Source organism: Sus scrofa, chromosome 15 (assembly GCF_000003025.6).
Source record: "Sus scrofa isolate TJ Tabasco breed Duroc chromosome 15, Sscrofa11.1, whole genome shotgun sequence".
NCBI lineage: Eukaryota > Metazoa > Chordata > Mammalia > Artiodactyla > Suidae > Sus > Sus scrofa.
In genome coordinates this window covers 64,465,911-64,485,318 of record NC_010457.5, presented here as the reverse complement: position 1 = coordinate 64,485,318, position 19,408 = coordinate 64,465,911, and the positions used below count along the sequence as shown (strand labels likewise).

The 19,408-nt window shown below is 36.4% G+C and overlaps 1 protein-coding gene across 3 annotated transcripts in view; it reads left to right on the top strand.

Moving 5' to 3' along the window:
• ACVR1C (activin A receptor type 1C) overlaps window positions 1-19,408 on the top strand; it is a 76,698-nt gene that overhangs the window by 44,011 nt on the left and 13,279 nt on the right. For all 3 annotated transcript variants that reach the window (XM_003133418.5, XM_013984145.2, XM_013984144.2), the window contains 5 exons: window positions 5,667-5,906; window positions 11,065-11,295; window positions 13,869-14,036; window positions 15,638-15,794; window positions 18,211-18,335. In XM_003133418.5, the coding sequence (XP_003133466.3) occupies window positions 5,667-5,906; window positions 11,065-11,295; window positions 13,869-14,036; window positions 15,638-15,794; window positions 18,211-18,335 (921 nt within the window). The remainder of the gene's footprint in view (window positions 1-5,666; window positions 5,907-11,064; window positions 11,296-13,868; window positions 14,037-15,637; window positions 15,795-18,210; window positions 18,336-19,408) is intronic.

Sequence of the window (19,408 nt, the reverse complement as noted above, 5' to 3'; positions counted from 1 at the left end):
CATTCTCTGAGGATTCAGTGCACACCTGACAGGTGTGCCAGACAGGGTTTTTTTTCCTCCCATTAACTGAAAGATGCTATGAATTTTACATTTTGAAAAACCTATGAAATATAAGCATACAAAAAGTCAAACTTGTGCTTTAGATGTTTAATAAAAGAAGCATTTCTTGTCTCCAGGAACAAGTACATTGATTTTAATTATGAAATTTTGTTCATAGGGATGTCATAGGAAATTGAAAGTGAAATTTATAACCAGTTCTAAGTTTAGGATTTTACTATGTAAGCCTTATTTTTCTCATTTACATAAATACTATTACCCATTCACTCAAATATTTTTCGGGTGATTATCATGAACAGGACATTGAATTGGATCAAAATATCATTATCTCATGTCAGTCTTTTCTGAGTGAACAAGCTTCTTTGTGTGAATAAGTTAGTTGTGGGAGAATTTATATTGATGTGAACATTAGGACAGAGAAGTGTAACTTTTCCTTTGTCATCAGTTTTTTTAAGTGCTTTCTCTGAGCAGTGCTCTCTGATATGAGATAGGATGCTGTTTCCAAGGAACTTTCATTTTCCTTATGTAAAAAATTGGCTTAAGAAAAAAACCCTAAAATATTCCTTGAACATTACATCTAATTTCTTTACAGATATGTATCATTCGAAAATATGTGTTTTGATGACAGATTAAGAAATTAATCTCTGAGTCCACACCCTGACATGAAGAAAAACTGTGAAGCCAATTTGAATTCTTTTACATTGTATTAATCTCATCTCTGCTTGACTCAAAGTTCTTCCTACCCTTATGCCAAAGAAAATTATACTCTTCAATTTAACATTCCCATTTCCTTAAAATATAAAAATGTCATTCTTCTTTTTTTTTTTTTTTTTTTTTAGGGATGCACCCATGGCATATGGAAGTTCCCAAGCTAGGGGTCAAATCGGAGCTTCAGCTGCTGGCCTACACCACAGCCACAGCCATGCCAGATCAGAGCCATGACTTCGACCTACAGTGGTGTAGAGTGTGGAGCTCATGGCAACACTGGATCTAGAACTCACTGAGCGAGGCCAGGGATTGAACTCGCATCCTCATGGATACTAGTAGGGTTCATAACTGGCTAAGCCACAGCAGGAACTCCAAAACATCATTATCTTAATCTCTGATGCTAGTGGACAAAAGATTTGAAGCTTCTCAGTGTTCCTCCCAGAAAACCAGCATCACAAGAACTAGCCAGGAAACATTTTTGACGTGTGGTGCACTCTGTCTGTTACACATTTATGAAATCAGGCCAAATGAACAAATGTACGCAAATAGCCATTTCTAGATTGAGCACGGAATGATGGAGTGGCCCTTCAATACCTCATTTGATTCAGTTAAAAGGCAGAAATAATTCCCTTGTTATTTCTGCCACTGCCATGGCTCGTTGAATCCCTAGATTAGAAAATATTCTGCCATTTTTCAGTACTTGAGGTTCATGTTGATCAGAAACAACTTGTTTGACATGATTATTCTTGCTCTGTGAAGAAGAGAGACCATTTGCTGCTCCCTATAGTGGAACATGTTGGAAGGATCTAACTGAATTAACTTCTAAATGGATTTTTCCTGATGACATTTATAAGGGTCACTGTGAAGAAGTAGGAGTTTAGGACAACTCCAGTAGGTGGCCCCCTGTAATCAGTGAGTAAAGAATTGTATGGAATTGTTAGACAAAACTGGTGGCTTAACTCCTTAATCTGTTCTATTTCCCATGTGTGTATTTCATACATGTAAGTTTTTTTTTGTTGTTTTGTTTTAGGGCTGCACCCGCGGCATATGGAGGTTCCCCGGCTAGGGTCAAATCAGAGTTGCAGGTGCTGGCCTATACCACAGCCATAGCAATGCGGGATCTGAGCCATGTCTGTGACCTACACTACAGCTCACTGCAATGCTGGATCCTTAACCCCCTGAGTGAGGCCAGGGAACCACATCCTCATGAATCCTAGTCAGATTTGTTAACCACTAAGCCACGAAGGGAACTCCCATACATACAAGTTTAATTACATATTCTCTATACTTGACTGACTCATCATTAATGGAACAGTCTTAAAAATGGAAATGATCAAATAAGAGTTCTTCTATGATCAAGAATGTAAAAGCTGCTTGAAAAATTAGTATACGTCACTGAAATAACTTATTAACCTGTATTTTTTTAGGGCCCCACCCATGGCATATGGAGTTCCCAGGCTAAGGGTCAAATCGAAGCTGCAGCTGTTAGCCTACCCCACAGCCACAACAACGCAGGATCTGAGCTGCACCTACACCACAGTTCATGACAATGCCAGCTCCTTAACCTGCATCCTCATGGATACTAATCAGGTTCATTACTGCTGAGCCACAATGGAAACTCCTTGAAGTGAATTCTTAACTGCACTACTGTCTTTTTCTACCATGACTCATTGTGTATAAACTGCAGGGTTTCCTGGCCTGTAGAAATTATAATCAACATTTGGTTTAGAAGATAGTTTTACAAATATTTGCCTTAAAAATTGCTCAGTGCTCAAGGAGCTCTTTATGAATAGTGTTGCTAGCCTTTTTCTAGCCGAGTCACCTTTTTTTCTTACTAACTCCTATCAGTAAATTTGTTCGCTAGAAACATTACCCATCTGTAATAAACATCCCTAAGTGCAGTAGCCATCACTAGAGCAGTGCACTTATATAGATATTATTCTGTTTTCAGGGTTGCTGACCTTTTGCCTCTTTGTTGGTTGCCATAGTGATGATCTGAACTCTGCTTAATAGAGCTTTACTAAAAAGAAGACAATCAATAAGCTTTTTACTGTACTATTTATATTGATAATTTCTAATAACATATATCAAAGTAAAGTGTAGCCATATAAATGTATCCAAGAGTGGGATTTTATTTTTAAAAACATATTTAGGTACATGTTTATGTAAGTTGCAAATGATTAAGTACATTCTATGACTTTCTTAGAATTCCTAGAATACCTTTGTGAGGACATAAAAATATGGAGGCAACTTGAAATGTAGATTTGAAAGATTATTGTGAGGTAGGTAATAAAACTCCTTTATAACAGCAGACTTTAGAATTGCAGGTTCCATGGTTAATGATTTTTCAATCAAAGGCAAATCTGAAAACTGTTTACCACTTTGTCCTAAGAACACTCAAGGCCAAACTCTTCTCCTATGCACCTCTACAACTTCTAATGATTTCAGAGGAATCCTAAAATGCTTAGGAGTAGGGAAGTTGCTAATCTGCCTAAATTCATCTGGCAAAGTAGAAGAGCATGAAATATGTTTGTTTCCAAAGTTCACTTGACATTTTTAAATCTTTTACTCACCGGTAGTAGATAGATTACTATTTTTAGGATTATAATGAATCTTTTAGGAATATATTTTTAAGGAATTTGATTCTTTTTCCTTCAGAATTAAAAATAATTGTTTTCAAATTATATTTACATATTCTGGTTAACATGTGTGTGAAATGCAAGTTCATTTAATATAATAAGCTCTCTAGAATTGTCATTGCAAATAAGGAAATCCGAGGAATGGTTTAATTCTTCCTCTTATGAAACATTAACATATATTCTTTGGAAGGAATCACATAATAAATAAATATTTGATGTGCCAGGTGGTGATAAGATCCAGAAAATGAAATAAAACAGGAAAAGCATATAGAGAGTGAAAAGGGAATGAGAAGGAAGTACTATTTTAGATAGGGTTGTTAGCCCAAAGCATCCTCTCCTGCCTGGATTATTGCATCAGGGTTCTAAATGGGTTGTAGATATTTTTGAGGTATGCATCTTTGCTGTAGATATTTTTGCTGCAAACATTTTTTCCCATATAACTAATTGTCTGTAAAGCAATTTTTCCATAAAAGATAAAATAACCAATTTGACAATTTGGTTTGATAATTTGGTTTCATTTCTCCATTGATGGTGTACTCTCATTTTTATATTACATAAATCTTAAATCTCACAATGGTCTATTCAGTGACAGGTGGATGTGGTGAACTTAAAATATTGGATGATAACAATTATGTATATTGACTTGATAGAAAATATGGCACTAAATTATTGGAAGTGTAAAATAAGAGAATGTAAAGCTAGATTAAATATGATACTAGAAAATGACAATATACTGATTTGCAGATCCTTCAATGATTTTAAGGTACAGAGTTGAATCCCATACAACTTTATAATGTCTATCAATGGACATGTGACAATTTGCCAAAACAAACAACAGTGTAGAGACTTTCACAAAGTGAGATAAAGCTCAGTTGCAAATATGCATCCTAGTATTTGGAAACTGATACTTCTCTTTTTTTTTTAATTAAAGGATAGTTGATTTACAGTGTTATGCTGGTTTCTACTGTATAGCAAAATGACTCCCTCCCCCTCCCCCTTAGAAACTACAAATCTGTTCTCTATGTCTGTGAGTCTACCTCTCTTAATGAAGGAATAAATTTTAGTGAAAAAGAAAAAGTGTGACACCAAATTAGAAGACAAGCAAAAAAAAAAAAATTAAAAAAAAGAATAAAATACTATGAAGCCCTTGGAAGACAAGTGCTTAGATATAGCTCACTAAATAACATTAGTTAAAAGTTAGTTACTTGGGCAGTATCACCAGGAACCTATACACATTTTAAATGTATTCAATATTTTGTCTTTCACTGTAAAGTCTTTTAAACTTTTAAACTCATTTTTCCTGTTTCATGATGTCGTTTTTAATGTAATTGGTCTCTTAGCTTTTACTTTCATATCTATTCACACAGCAACCTCTCAGAATATGTTAGATATCATCTTTTGTCTGTTCAAAACCCTCTGACAGCTTCTACTTGGAATATAATTCACAATCCTTTTAGCTCACAAGACCCCATGTGATTTTTTCCGTTTTTGCCCTCCTTGACCCCATTTCCATCTACGCTTCTCTGGTTTTACTGTGTTCCGGGCACAGGTTGTTTCTGAACACACCAAATGGGTCTCCACCTCAGGGCCCCTGACACTTGCTTTCCTTGTGTTGGGAACAGGCTTCCCTGAAATATTTCCCTTTTTGCTCCCCAACCCCTCCTCAGAGCGACCTTCCATGACCAATCTCTTTAAAGAAGCATCCCACCATCACTCTCTTTGCTTGTGTCTATTTTTCTTCATAGCTCTTATGATCTCTTGCATATTACATACCCGTAATTTTTTCTTTTTCACATACCCATCTGTGGTGTATGAGAATGTAAGCACCACAAGAGCAAGGATTTGGGCTGTGTCACTCACTGCCTTATCTCCAGCACCTGGAATAGTGGCCTCATATTGCAAGAGCTTAGTAATTAGCTGTGGCAAAAATGAATGAATATGCCTTAAGGATGGATTGCTGAAAATGGGAAGAAAAATCTAATAGCATGTCAAATTATTTGGAGGGTTTAAAAAGAATGCCAAGTGCTAGTGCTTTTTATTTCTATCTCGCATTGTCACCTGGCATAACTGAGCCTCAACTGCATCCTAACCCCAACTCCTTTTCCCCATCTTTGCTTTTACTATAGAGAGTCTTTACCAACTAACATAAGTTCGTAAGAGCTGCACATTATAGATGTGAAATTTTGGTGATTGCATTTCCAATTTCTAAAATATTTACAGTGGGTTGACTTATAGTCATGTTCTTTCTTTTTTCAATTAAAGCATCACCAGATGCCCCCAAACTTGGACCCATGGAGCTGACCATTATTATTACTGTGCCAGTTTGCCTCTTGTCCTTGGCTTCAGTGCTGACAGTGTGGGCATGCCAAGGTCGACCGTGCACCTACAGAAAGAAAAAGAGACCGAATGTGGAGGAGCCCCTCTCCGAGTGCAATCTGGTAAATGCAGGGAAAACTCTAAAAGACCTGATTTACGACGTGACCGCCTCTGGATCTGGCTCTGGTATGTGGCTGTTGCTCATTTTACAGTCAGAAAAGCTTAAAAAAAACATTTTTTAATAAAAATGATCCCTAATATTATGAATTCCATTGTTTAAAATGCTTGATGTGGTGCATGGTAAATTCTAGCAGATAAACTTCTGTCAGGATTTGATGAAGAGAAAAAAAACTACTTTGACCTAAAGAATTAAATCTTCTCAGTTGCTTTTTGTGCCTTTAGGTATTCAGATTCTCATTTTCACATGCCTTCAGAATTTATTTCTGAAGCAAGAAAAGTGTCTTTTCTCTGTTCTCTCCCCCATTGTGGTTAGTAATAATTGTTGTTGCTGCCTTCGTCTTGTTTCATGGGCACAAACGAGTTGTGTGTTTAAACAGTTGAGTTCTGGGGAAAATATATTATTTATACATAGTAGTGTTCTTTGCTTGTGATTATGAAGGTCTTCGCAATCTGTAGGCAACCCCTGTGATGTGTGTGTGTGTGTGTGTGTGTGTGTGTGTGTGTGTGTGTGTGTTAATAGGGAGCTGACCTGAAGTTAAAATCAAGAATGTGGTCTTAAAGCACAAAAATGGAAGATGAAAGAGAGCAGCATAGCATTCTTGTGCTAGCTTTTTGCGGCTAAGGTTATGTGATAACTCTTCCCCTTTTAATGGAACCTCAGAACCCCTGTTGAAGGAATTCAAAGTACCAGGCTGTTCATGGCTTCAATGAGCCTTCCTCATAGCACAAGGCATATGAGGGCTTTTTGGGTTTCCAGTGACAGAGTTTCCCCAGTAATAACAGACTTCCTAAAATGTCAGAGGGCTCCTGGTTCTCATGTATATTTCCAAAAAGCCTGTCAGCAAGTGGTTTTGCAGAAACATGAGCTAGGGTAAGGCTAGGAGAGTCATTTCAGTAGCCCCTGCACCCCCTCTTGCTTTGGAAAGATCATTAAGGATGACTACCCCAAGAAGATTTTGAGGAGCTCCCTTGCTCAAGGTCTTTGGGAGCAGGGCACAGTTAACAGGGCAGACGACAGAGGGACAGTAGCATCTAGATGAGCATCCGTATTGAACATGAAGCAGCTTTGGACTCAAGTACTCATCAGAGAAGAGAGTCCTGATTATGTCTTCCAGAAAACCAAAAGAGTTGGCTGCTTCTAGGGGCAAGATCTCTTGCCCTTTCACCAACCAAAGCTTCAAGGGTTACACCGTCATTGCACAAATTAGGTGGTGTGTTTCCAAAGGAGGAATATTGGAAAGAATATCTCCAAACTGCAAAGTTTATAAAACTGAAATACAAATTAAATTATTGGATAGAAAACTGGCATTTTTTTCTTTAAAAGTTGAACTTATTAGGATTTAATATTCTTTCCTTCCTTGAGTGTTACATTTTGGGGGCCTCTATGCTCTAATTTCTTGAGCCCTGGCAACATTCTAGGCTCAAATATGGGCACAGAGCTCTGATTTGTGCCAAGTTCCTTGAAACCTTATATAATTTATTAAAAAATTCAAGGGATAAAATAAACATCTTTTTAATTCCCAATAAAACACTTCAGTTCATTTGAAGATATAAGGCAGAAATGTGTGTTTTGGAGCTACTTTTTGAATATACTTAAGATGACCAAGGAGTTCCCTTTCAAATAAAATTAACTAGAGACTGAATGTTTACTTTAAGAAAGAGGTCATGAACCAGGGTATAAAATCAAAAATGAGCATTAAGTTTTTAGGTGTTTTTGTGCATCTTGAAACCTAAATCTAGACTTATTGACTGCAGGACCTTCTCTTTAGATTATTCTAAGTTGGAATTCCCGTCGTGGCGCAGTGGTTAACGAATCCGACTAGGAACCATGAGGTTGCGGGTTTGGTCCCTGCCCTTGCTCAGTGGGTTAACGATCCGGCGTTGCCGTGAGCTGTGGTGTAGTTGCAGATGCGGCTCGGATCCAGCGTTGCTGTGGCTCTGGCGTAGGCCGGCGGCTACAGCTCCGATTCAACCCCTAGCCTGGGAACCTCCATATGCCGCGGGAGCGGCCCAAAGAAATAGCAAAAGGACAAAAAAAAAAAAAAAATAGATTATTCTAAGTTATCTCTTAAAAGAAAGCTGAAAATATCACCAAGCACAGATAATTTCTCTCTGTTTCTGTCTCTCTCTCTCTCTCTTTTTTTTTTTTTGGCTGTGCCCATGATGTGGAATTTCCTGAGCCAGGGACTGAACCCAAGCCACAGCAGTGACCTGAACCATATAGAGACAAGGCTGGATTCTCAACTGCTAGGCCACCAGGGAACTCCAGATGATTTCTTTAATGACTGACTTAAAAAAGTTCTAAGCATTTTCCTCCAAAGCCAGCTGCATATGACCACTGGCTAACAGTAACAGATAGTCTTACTGCTACTGATCATCAGGGAGAATGGATCCCTATGCTGCAAAGCTTCTGTGACAAAACTCACCCATAGGAAGAAAATCAGACATGCTGCTTCCCCTCTGCTTCTCTTCTTTGGCCAGTGATCTTAAGCAAGAAGCAACTTTGTTAGATGTTGAGAGACAAAAATTGTGGGTTGGATCCCAATCTGGTCAGGGACAAATTTCAATGAGATATAATATCTGCAAGAGAGGAAAATGGACTAGGGTTTTATTAGACTGTCTTTGAGAGATGATTGTGTCTCAGCTTCTAAGAGTTTGGGTAGGTTGCTGCTTTCCTGTCATGATGTTACTCTTCTGACGGATGGTGATATTTTCATCAGACAGGCACCAGCTTAAATAGCCCTGGGTAAAAAAAGTAACATAGGCCTACAGGGATAGCCAAAGCTTATGTGTCTTCAAAGGAAATTTATAAATGTGTAACAAAAATTTCTCAGATTGTGATTATTATTATTATTATTGCTTTTTAGGGTGATATGGAAATTCCCACGCTAGGGGTCTAATTGGAGCTGTAGCCACCAGCCTATACCACAGCCACAGCAACACCAGATCCTTAACCCACTTAGCTAGGCCAGGGATCGAACCCACATCCTCATGGATATTAATCAGGTTTGTAAACCACTGAGCCACGACTGGAACTCCTACTGTTTTTGGTGGTTGATTTGAAAGGTCCTAAAGCAACCTTCATTGAGTTTTACTGTCTCAACTTAATTGCTCTGTCGAATACCTTAGATGATGTCTAACTTTGTACCTGGTCTGTGGCATCAATCATATGCCTAATCAATTTGCAGTTTGAATACATTGGCTTATCTAGTTCTCTAGCCAGTTGTCATTATTCTGCTGTTGTTGGTAGTGATTGGTGGTGGTGGTGCTTTTGTGAGGGGAGTGTGTGTGTGTGTGTGTGTGTGTGTGTGTGCGCGCGTGCATATGCATGCAAGATGAGGGGAGGGAGGAGAGAGATTGAAATTGCAAATTAGCTTAATAATTGTTAGTACAACTTTCATCATGTGGCAAGTGTTAAAATTGACTCTAGTTTACAAAAATAGCCTATATAGTTTGCTGTTAGAAATCTTTCCAACAAGAGAATGTGAATGGTGAGAGAGCAAGATTTTGGATTGAAAACCAGTGTTTTAGTTGTGGTCTGCCTTCCACTTTTCCTGGGCAAGTTTTTGATTAGCAGGCAGCCCAAATTTTCTCATCTCTGAAATGGTAAAGTTGAACAAGATAATCTCAGAAGAACTTTCTGGCTGTGGGGCTTTGTAACTAATTGTTGAGACATGTAATAATTAATTTATAGTCTGTGCTTATTTAGTCATAGTGGGTCAGTCTCATGAAGATGAGAACATCTAAATAAATCATGAGTCATTTTAGGAGTAGAGGTCAAAGCCTGCAGCAGCTTACAGGGTTGTTGCTCTAAGGGTTTCCCAGCCGTCTGAGCACAATAACAACAACTAAACATGACTTTCTTGAATAAGTTAAACTGTGACCTCTTTAGCTATTTCCCCTCTAATTAAGAGTAATAAATATTTGAGGAATACTGTGGAAATTAAGAAAATGTCAAAAATTAGAAGAATGTAACATTTCACTCTGATAACAATAAATAGAAATAACTGTTATAGAATTAACATATCATTCTTTTTAGTCTTTTTCCTGTACATATTTTGATTGGCTAGATAGGCTTATTTAGATGGATAAAATTTCCTCTGCCATTTTTATTTAACAAAAGTATTGTTTTTATTACAGCAAAAGTATTTTCTGACATCATTAAGAAATACCTCTTCATAAGAAGCATCATTATTTTTGGTTCTAAGTAATCCATCCTAAGACCCAATGTTAAGGGCAAACCATCAATGAGCATGTAATATGCTACATACTGTAGCATATTACATGGTGCTTAACATGCTTATTAATTCTCACAGTGTCCCTATGAGATAGGTAATATTATTACCCACAGCTTTTCAGACAAGGAAGCCTAAGCTCAGAGAAATTCGATAACTTGCCCATGGTGACCATGTGGCACAGCTAAAATTTGAACCCAGATCTTTCTTATCTGTGATTTTAATCTCTGCAATATATTTAACAATTTTTCTATTATAAGATACTTTTCCTTATTTTTCCTATAAATAGTAATAATATATTAAACATTTTGACATCAATTTTTATGTATTTTTTCATTAAATCTTTAGAATAGTGGTCTAGAGGTAAAGCTGTTGGTTTAAAAGAACCTAAACATTTTATGTATACTCAGAATATATTTCTTTTTTACTTTCTTTTCTCCACTGAAAATGTCCATTTGATATTTTCTGTGACTGTACCTGGCTTTTAGTTCTATATGATTGCATTACTTAATCATTAAATTTGATTCCTACCTTAATTTTAGTTTGGTTTTTTAAAAAATTCACAAAGCTTCTGCATTCTAAGTTGTACTAGGAACCATATATTTTATTTTAGAGGCTAACAACATATGCTTGGTGACCTGACTGGCTTTAATGCACAAATCAAGGGATTTGCGACAATTGTGGAAAATTAGATATATGCAGCAACAGACTATGTTGAAGAAATTTTTATTTGTGAATATAAGACAAATTCATAGAGTGTTTTTTGAGCATGCTTTGACATTAAAGTTTGATACAATGGTCCTTATTTCTTCAAAATCAGTAAAATTATTAAAGTGCTTAAATGTTTGCTTTTTGTGTGGAAATAATGGTAGTTATTTTCTGGCAATTACTTGTTTTTAATCATCAACTTCATCTTTTCTTTGATTTAGGTCTACCTCTGTTGGTTCAAAGAACAATTGCAAGGACAATTGTACTTCAGGAAATAGTAGGAAAAGGCAGATTTGGTGAGGTCTGGCATGGAAGATGGTGTGGGGAAGATGTGGCTGTGAAGATATTCTCCTCTAGAGATGAAAGATCTTGGTTCCGAGAGGCAGAAATTTATCAGACGGTTATGCTGAGGCATGAAAACATCCTTGGTTTCATTGCTGCTGACAACAAAGGTATTTTCAATCCAATTGGGTTCAGCAGATAAAATGTTACATCTCTTATCTGTGAGAATACATATCTCTTTGTTTTTATAAAATCTACATGAAAATCTGATTTCTTTTTGAGTAAAGAATATGTTTTCCTCTTCTCCACTGATAAATGTGCAGAAAATGTACAATAGAGGAGGGCAAATGAGTGATATGAAATCATGATAACACTGTAACCAGCTTGATATTTAAAATATTTGATCACTAGTATGGTACAGGAACTAACCAATCAGAACAGAAACTTCAATTGGAACAGAGTTCTGGAAGAACGTTGCTATACTAGGTTTTATCCCTTTAGTTGCTGGGTCATGAAAAGATCTGGAGGGGTCTTGGTGATTTGGCAGTTGATTTGGGTATCTGGGGCCAAGGAATATCATTAGAAGTTTTGAACAGCAGCTGTTAACTAATCAGGACAAAAATAACTCTATATTTTGATAACTAGTACAAATATAACCAGTGTATGCTAGTTGAATATTCATCTTTGTTGGGACTATAATTTTCATCTGTACAACAAATGTCAACTCCAGGACTATTTTCTATGAATATTATTAGAATGGTAGCAGGCAGGATAATTTTAGTGAAATTTTCTATTAATGTACTTTGAGTATGATTTATATCTTGAGGTTTAACATTAACAACTTCAAACAGTACTATAATCTAAGATTTGTAGAATAAGACAGACCATCAGTTTTTTGGTATTTAAATCAAGTCATAAAATATTGTATATATGCCTGGTAATGAGGGACTGGATATAGAATTTGTGGATTACCTATGCTCTCTTTCATCTTTTTTGCATAGCTTTTACTCATGTAACTGTGCAGTAGTTCCCTTAAAGAGAAACAGGGTACAAAGGTGAGCAAAACATGATCCAGTCAATTATTTTTTTTTAAATTTGAACTGGTAATACTCATGAAAAACTTTGGACAGGTAGATATTATAACTTATATCTAAAAAAGAAAATTACCTGTGGATATCAGGCACCTGTTATTACCTACGAAAATTGAAAATCCATGGTTATTTATATTTAACATAAGCTTGATCATGAAAGTATTTATTACTTAGCCAAAGAGAAGCTTAGAATTGTTATATCTTTTGGCAATAGTTATGTTTGCCAATGATTTGTCTTTTCTGATTTGCCAGGGAGAAACTGAGTAAAGCCAAGTAAACCAGAGAGAAACTGAGCTTTTTTTAAAAAAGATTATTTCCAAATTCTTAACTATACTATTGAAAACCAAACATTTCTTATTAAGCTGTTAAGATTTTTTCCTTTACAACATTGAGCTAAACTACCTACTGGTTAGCTTACTTTGCAATGCTGTGAAAGCAGTAGTGACTGAGGTTACATGGATCATCCTGATGGAGGTAATTTAAACATGTTTATTGGATTATAAAACAATGGTCATAAGGAAGCTCACTTTTGATTGTCTTTTCTTCAGTTTAACTGGTCTGCCTCTGTCAATGGCTTACTTGTAGTGGTTTTGATTCCAAATGATCTCTAAGATCACTTTCTTCATGCATTTCTGTATCTTTGGCAACATATATAATTTCACTTTTTGGCCAACTGTCTGATAAAGGCATTGATATGAGAGGGCAAAGATAACCACTGGTGTTAAGCAGGGAGAGAGTTGTGAATAAGGGTTAGTCTTAAATACGGTTAGTTTGTTAGTGCATTTTATTATGTTATGTTGATTTTTGCTTCCCTAGGAAATTATATCCGTACGTGGATTTGGAAATTAAATATTTGGATAACCAGGAGTTCTTGAACATAAAGCACTAGATATAAAAAGTCCTGAGCAAGTTATTCATTAATTATAGTTTCCTTTCACTGAGCCTCAAAACTGGTCAGGACCGCCCAGAGCTATTGTAGATATTAGATTGTGAAAGCTAAAGCTAATTCTAGGGACTCTAATAGTGAGAGAAATTTTAGGCTAATTTCTCTTCTGCTAAAACTCTTTTATAAACTGGATTAGCTTTTGGTTAAATGAGGTAAATTATTTGAAAATATCTAGTAATTGTGTTTGGCACTTACTGTAAGCTTTGAGGGAAATTATAAACTTCATATTTTGAAAGGTGAATAGTGTGAACATTCTTAGAATGTTAGAGCTTTTATTCTAGTAATAATACTTTGGGTAATTTTGTTATATTTCTCTTTTTATTGGTACAATCTTTCTTAAAAGCTCAAGAATAATATATAACACAAGACTGAGCCTAAATGCCTCTCTCAGTAGTGTCTCCTATAATGTGTTTGCTATTACCAGCAGGTATTGATATATAGGGAATAAGAAAGGAGGAATTCAGTTGTTAGAGTCACTGCCTTGCAGCTTCCTGTGGTGATGGTGGGTACATATAACAGGTTCTAATTTAACAATAGGATTTCATTGAAAATTTCCACTCTAACTTGGATTCTAAGTATTATCATGAAGGAATTAACTTTGCTTTGTTAACAATACAGATTTACTTTAAACACTGACCGTTGTTAAAAGCTTTTGGCTTCTTTCTCAGTATAAATTTATAGCAACAAAATAATTTTTTCCTGTTAGATAATGGAACCTGGACTCAACTTTGGCTTGTCTCTGAATATCATGAACAAGGCTCCCTATATGACTATTTGAACAGAAACATAGTGACAGTGGCTGGAATGATCAAACTGGCACTTTCAATAGCCAGTGGTCTGGCCCACCTTCATATGGAGATTGTTGGTACACAAGGTATGTATTTTCTTTCTATTTTTTTTTCTCCCTGAATATGAGAATGGAAACACTAAGTTGTATTTTAGTGTTCTGTTGTGCTTTAGTTATTAGAAAAATTATTAAATGTTAAGAAACACTAAAGGTTATTATAAATAGCTGAAGCCTTGGTCATGATATGGTCAGCTTCATCTATATCCTCATCATTTTGTATATTATTCATAATAACATTTTTATGCCTAGTGGCTCTTTGCCCTTTAGAAGATATCTTGCCTTGGTGGCAAATGCTGTTTTTAGAGAATAAAAATAATTTAACTGTTTATCTTTGATAATTAAAATAACTGGAAAGGGATATAATTTTAAAAAATTCTTATAAATCGTGTGCTTGAATGCCAAATAATACCCACTGCCTTTTCTGTTTATTGAGTTAATAGAGAATTGGCTCTAGAAAGTTATTATGCTAGTTAATGATAGTACTTCTCATATTTGGATTTATGAACACTTTAATCTCTTAAAAATTGTTGAGGACTCCAAAAATTTGCTTGTGTATGTGTGTTATCTCTATTAATATTTAATATATTAGAAACTGAAATTAAGAAATTTAAAAATATTTATTTACTTAAAGTACAGTACTTAACCAATTAAATATTAAGGTAAATAACAAAGTTTAACATTTTTACATAATTTTTTATAATAAAAACAGTCTAGTGAAAATAATGGTTTTGTTTTACATTTTTGCAAATTTCCTTAATATCTGGATTTTCTTTTTATTTTATTTTATTTTTTGTCTTTTTGCCTTTTCTAGGGCCGCTCCCGCGGCATATGGGGGTTCCCAGGCTAGGGGTCTAATCAGAGCTGTAGCCGCCGGCCTATGCCAGAGCCACAGCAACGCGGGATCCGAGCCGTGTCTGTGACCTACACCACAGCTCACGGCAATGCTGGATCCTTAACCCACTGAGCAAGGTCAGGAATTGAACCCACAACCTCATGGTTCCTAATCAGATTGGTTAACCACTGCACCACGACAGGAACTCCAATGTCTGGATTTTCATACATGTTCTTCATTCATTCCATCCTAGTATGTTATTCTGGTTGAAGTATATGCAAAAAAGGTGACATCACACAGATCTGTATTTAAAAGCCTCAAGGACCCCCAGGGATATTTGGGCCACTTGAGAACTGCTGGTATAGGGTAATAGAAGTTTGAAATGTGTTTTTGAAGAGAATATTTGCTAGGTTCTTATGTCAGCATAGCAATATTATTTTTTTTCCCTATTTAGTCAACAAATATTAGTTGGTGGTTACTAAGTGTCACCTACTATTCTAAACATCGGTGGCATGGTGATGATTAAGACATAGTCGCTGCCCTTCTTAGCTTATAGTGTACTTGGGAAGGGATATATAATTAAACATGAATATAAATAAATAACTTAGATAGTGATAAGGGCTATGAAGAAGGCAAAATGGGATACTCTGATGAAGAGTGACTTGTGCTGAAGAATGGGTGTCAGAAGACTTTTCTTAAAAGGTAGCATTTGAGCCAACTCTTCAAAATGACTCATTTTGGATGGATTCAATGTTCAGTAATGAAAAAGTGAATATGTTTATCTTATGCTTCATAGGTAAACCTGCTATTGCTCATCGAGATATAAAATCAAAGAATATCTTGGTGAAAAAATGTGAAACTTGTGCCATAGCAGACTTAGGGTTGGCTGTAAAGCATGATTCAATACTTAACACTATTGACATACCTCAGAATCCTAAAGTGGGAACCAAAAGGTAAGATAATTCATTTTGGTAGTATACAAAGATTTAATGACTTCCCCATAAACATGAATGCCTTGGATATGGGTATAGGGAAGGGGGTGGTGGTCCAAGTGGGAAATCATTAGGCCCAGGAAAGCAAAAAGTCTTCTCTGGGTCACTGAGAAATCAGTGGCACAAAGGTTATAAAGCAAGGAGCGGTGGCATTTTGGTCATATAGAAAGTGACTCTATGGGTTGGGGTGCAGTAGAGAGGAATGATGGAAGTGATGGTAATGTGTAATTTTAGTATGCCACATCTGAGAAAACATTTTCATAGGAGAAAAAAAAATGTCAGTGCTATGTAACTCCTCCAAAGCCTTCATACTTCATAAATGCACTGAAACTCAGAGCTAGTTCTACACATTCAGGTTCTAAACAACAGATAAAGAATCAATATATTGGACTAGATGGGTGAGGAACTGTATATATGAATTCATATAAGTGCTACTCTCTCAATATTTAAAAATATTATATAACATATTTAGTAATAGTTGAACTTATCCTTAAGTCTCCCAAGTTGATGTGCATTAAGGTGAGTTTGGACACAGCTCTCGCTTTCAAGGACCAGAATCTCTGAAAATTAAGAACAAGCATGATATAAATAGAGCATGCCGCACATACCTTAAGACAGGCTCATTATTAATGGAATTTCTGGTGTTTTCTTGTTATAGCCAGACTGTGGCCATATGGTCAGCATACTTCCATTTCCTTTCATTTGAATTTCAGGATCTTTGCTACTTTGGCATAATTCCAAATTTCTTGACCTCGAAATCAGAAACAACCAAAACACTTTCCTGGAGTTGTTAAAGATCCTAGAGAATGGAGAATTTCTTAGTTGGTATGGTTAGCCTCCAAGCCATATTTGAGATTCTAGGCCAGTCCCTCTGAATCCTTCATCTGGTTCTCTGGGAGACTTTAATGGAGCCCCAGAAAATCTTCAGGACAGTTTATTCAGCCTAGGCAGCCCTAAAGGGCCTCTTCTCTTTTTCCTTTAAAAAGCAAGCTTTAGTATTTCCCATCGTGGCTCAGCAGTAACTAACCCGACTACAATCTGTGAGGATGTGAGTTTGATCCCTGACCTTGCTCAGTGGGTTAAGGATCTGGCATTGCCATGAGCTGTGGTGTAGGTTGCAAACATGGCTCAGATCCCACATTGCTGTGGCTGTGGTGAGGCCTGCAGCTGTAGCTCCAATTCGACCCCTAGCCTGGGAACTTCCATATGCCACAGGCACGGCCCTAAAAAGAAAAATGTAAAAAAAGAGAAAGCTTTAACTTATCCATCAGGGAACTCCTTCAGAGGATCTAAAGCTTTAAAAGGATCAGGAGGAATGTTGCATCCTCACCTCAATATTCTGAGAATTCCTCATATCTCCCTAGGACAGCTAGACTCAGTTGGGTCCCAAGGACTGTAGGATTCTTTGATTTGGTCCTAGTCAAACAAGGCTTTGATTTTCTTGGAGCCAGTGTATAATATGTATACATGTCTTGGAGCCAATGTATAATAAAATTCTTCATTCAGAGCAGGTATTTGTGGAATGCTGCTGAGCACTATGTTGGGGTCCTGTACCCACGATGATGAACAAAACATACTCTTTGCCTTCCAAGAGCTTTCCTCAGCTATAAACTACTAGTGGAAATTGAGTTCCAACTCTTCTATTGAGTGCTTTGCTTACTGAATTCCGCTTTGGCTTGTACTTTCCAAGTATTTGGCTTCTGGCCCACATGCTTTAACATTGAGTAGTGTGACCTCTAGTTCTTTTTAAATTCTTTTTTAAAGATTTTTTATTAGTTTTTAAAGTTTTTATTAAAGTACAGTTGATTTACAGTGTTGTGCTAATTTCTACTGTGTAGCAAAGTGACCCTCTCATACGTATATATGCACTCCCTGTCTTATATTATTTTCCATCATGGTCTATCCCAAGAGAAGATATAGTTTCCTGTGCTATACAGTAAGACCTCATTGCTTATCCATTCTATAGATAATAGTTTGCATCTATAAACCCTAGACTCCAAGTCCATGCCCTTCCTTCCCCTCTCTCCCTTGGCAACCACAAGTCTGTTCTCTATGTCTATGAGTCTGTGTTTTGTAGATAAGTTCATTTGTGCCCTATTTCAGATTCCACATATAAGTTATGCCATATGGTATTTGTCTTTCTCTTTCTGACTCACTTCACTTAGTATGGTAGATGACCTCTAGTTCTATTTACAATGGTTTTGAAATTATCATTCAATATATTATTATTTAATTTTATTCTATTACAATGGCACAGATCTACCTGAAAAATTGATGTAAACTATCTTAACATATAAGTTAAGGATTTATTAAGATTGTGTTTTACTGGATTGATGTAAAGTTGTAAACAGAATCTGAAAAGTGCATGTTTTTGAAGGTACATGGCCCCGGAAATGCTTGATGATACTATGAATGTGAATATCTTTGAGTCCTTCAAACGAGCTGACATCTATTCTGTTGGTCTGGTTTACTGGGAAATAGCTCGGAGGTGTTCAGTTGGAGGTAAGACTTTGGAAATATTCTTGTGTCTGCCTTACCTTGATGCTCTGATTCCGTGAACTGTACTGAACCATTTCTAAATATTTAAGAGATTACCTTTTGGTAATATCTTTCCAGTGGCAAAAGTGGAGCATCTTGCACACAATGGAGATTTTACGTTGTGATTGCTGTTTAGTTCTCCTGATAATTCTGATTTCAATAACAATACTTTGCAAAGTGCTTGAAAATGTTCTTCTTTGAGCTTATGTTCAGTTAACTGTGTCCCTACTTTATGCCAAAAATGAAACCCAAGGAAGTTAAATGATTTGCCAAGGGGTTAGGACTTGGATTAAAGTATTTTGGTTCTGAGGCTTTTCTTGTTTTTTTTGTTTTTTTCTCCGGCGATGATGAATATGTAGGGTTTAAGTGGAGGGCAAAAGTGGACAAAAACTAAGATGAAACTATTTGTAGAAGCAATAGAGTTATAGTGGTGCAGAACTAGAACATGGACACTGGAATCCCTGAGCCTGAGATTGAGTCCCAGATCTGGCACTTACTGGCTATTGTGATCTTTAGCAAATTCATGATAATCTTTGTGCCTCAGTTTCCTGATTCTGTAAAATGGGATTATATGGTACTTTCTTTAGTTGGTGGTTTTGAGGAATAATAATAAAAACGTGCGAAGGGTTTAGGATGGTGCTTATAAATGCAAAATTCAAACATTTATTACTATTATTATTATTTTGTCTTTTTAGGGTCACACCCACAGCACATGGAGGTTCCCAGGCTAGTGGTTGAATCAGAGCTGTACCTTCCAGCCTACACCACAGCCACAGCAATGCCAGCTCCAAGCTGTGTCTGCGACCTACACTTTAGCTCACAGTAGCACTGGATCCTTAACCCACTGAGCAAGACTAGGGATTGAACTCACATCTTCATGGATCCTAGTCGGGTTCATTAATGGCTGAGCCACAAAGGGAACTCCAACACTTACTATTTTCTAATTGCATATTAATATTTGTCTATATTTAGGTTTTTTTCCATAAATTTCCTTCAATAGTTGAAATAGTAATTTAGTTCACATGATTTGGAGTTCA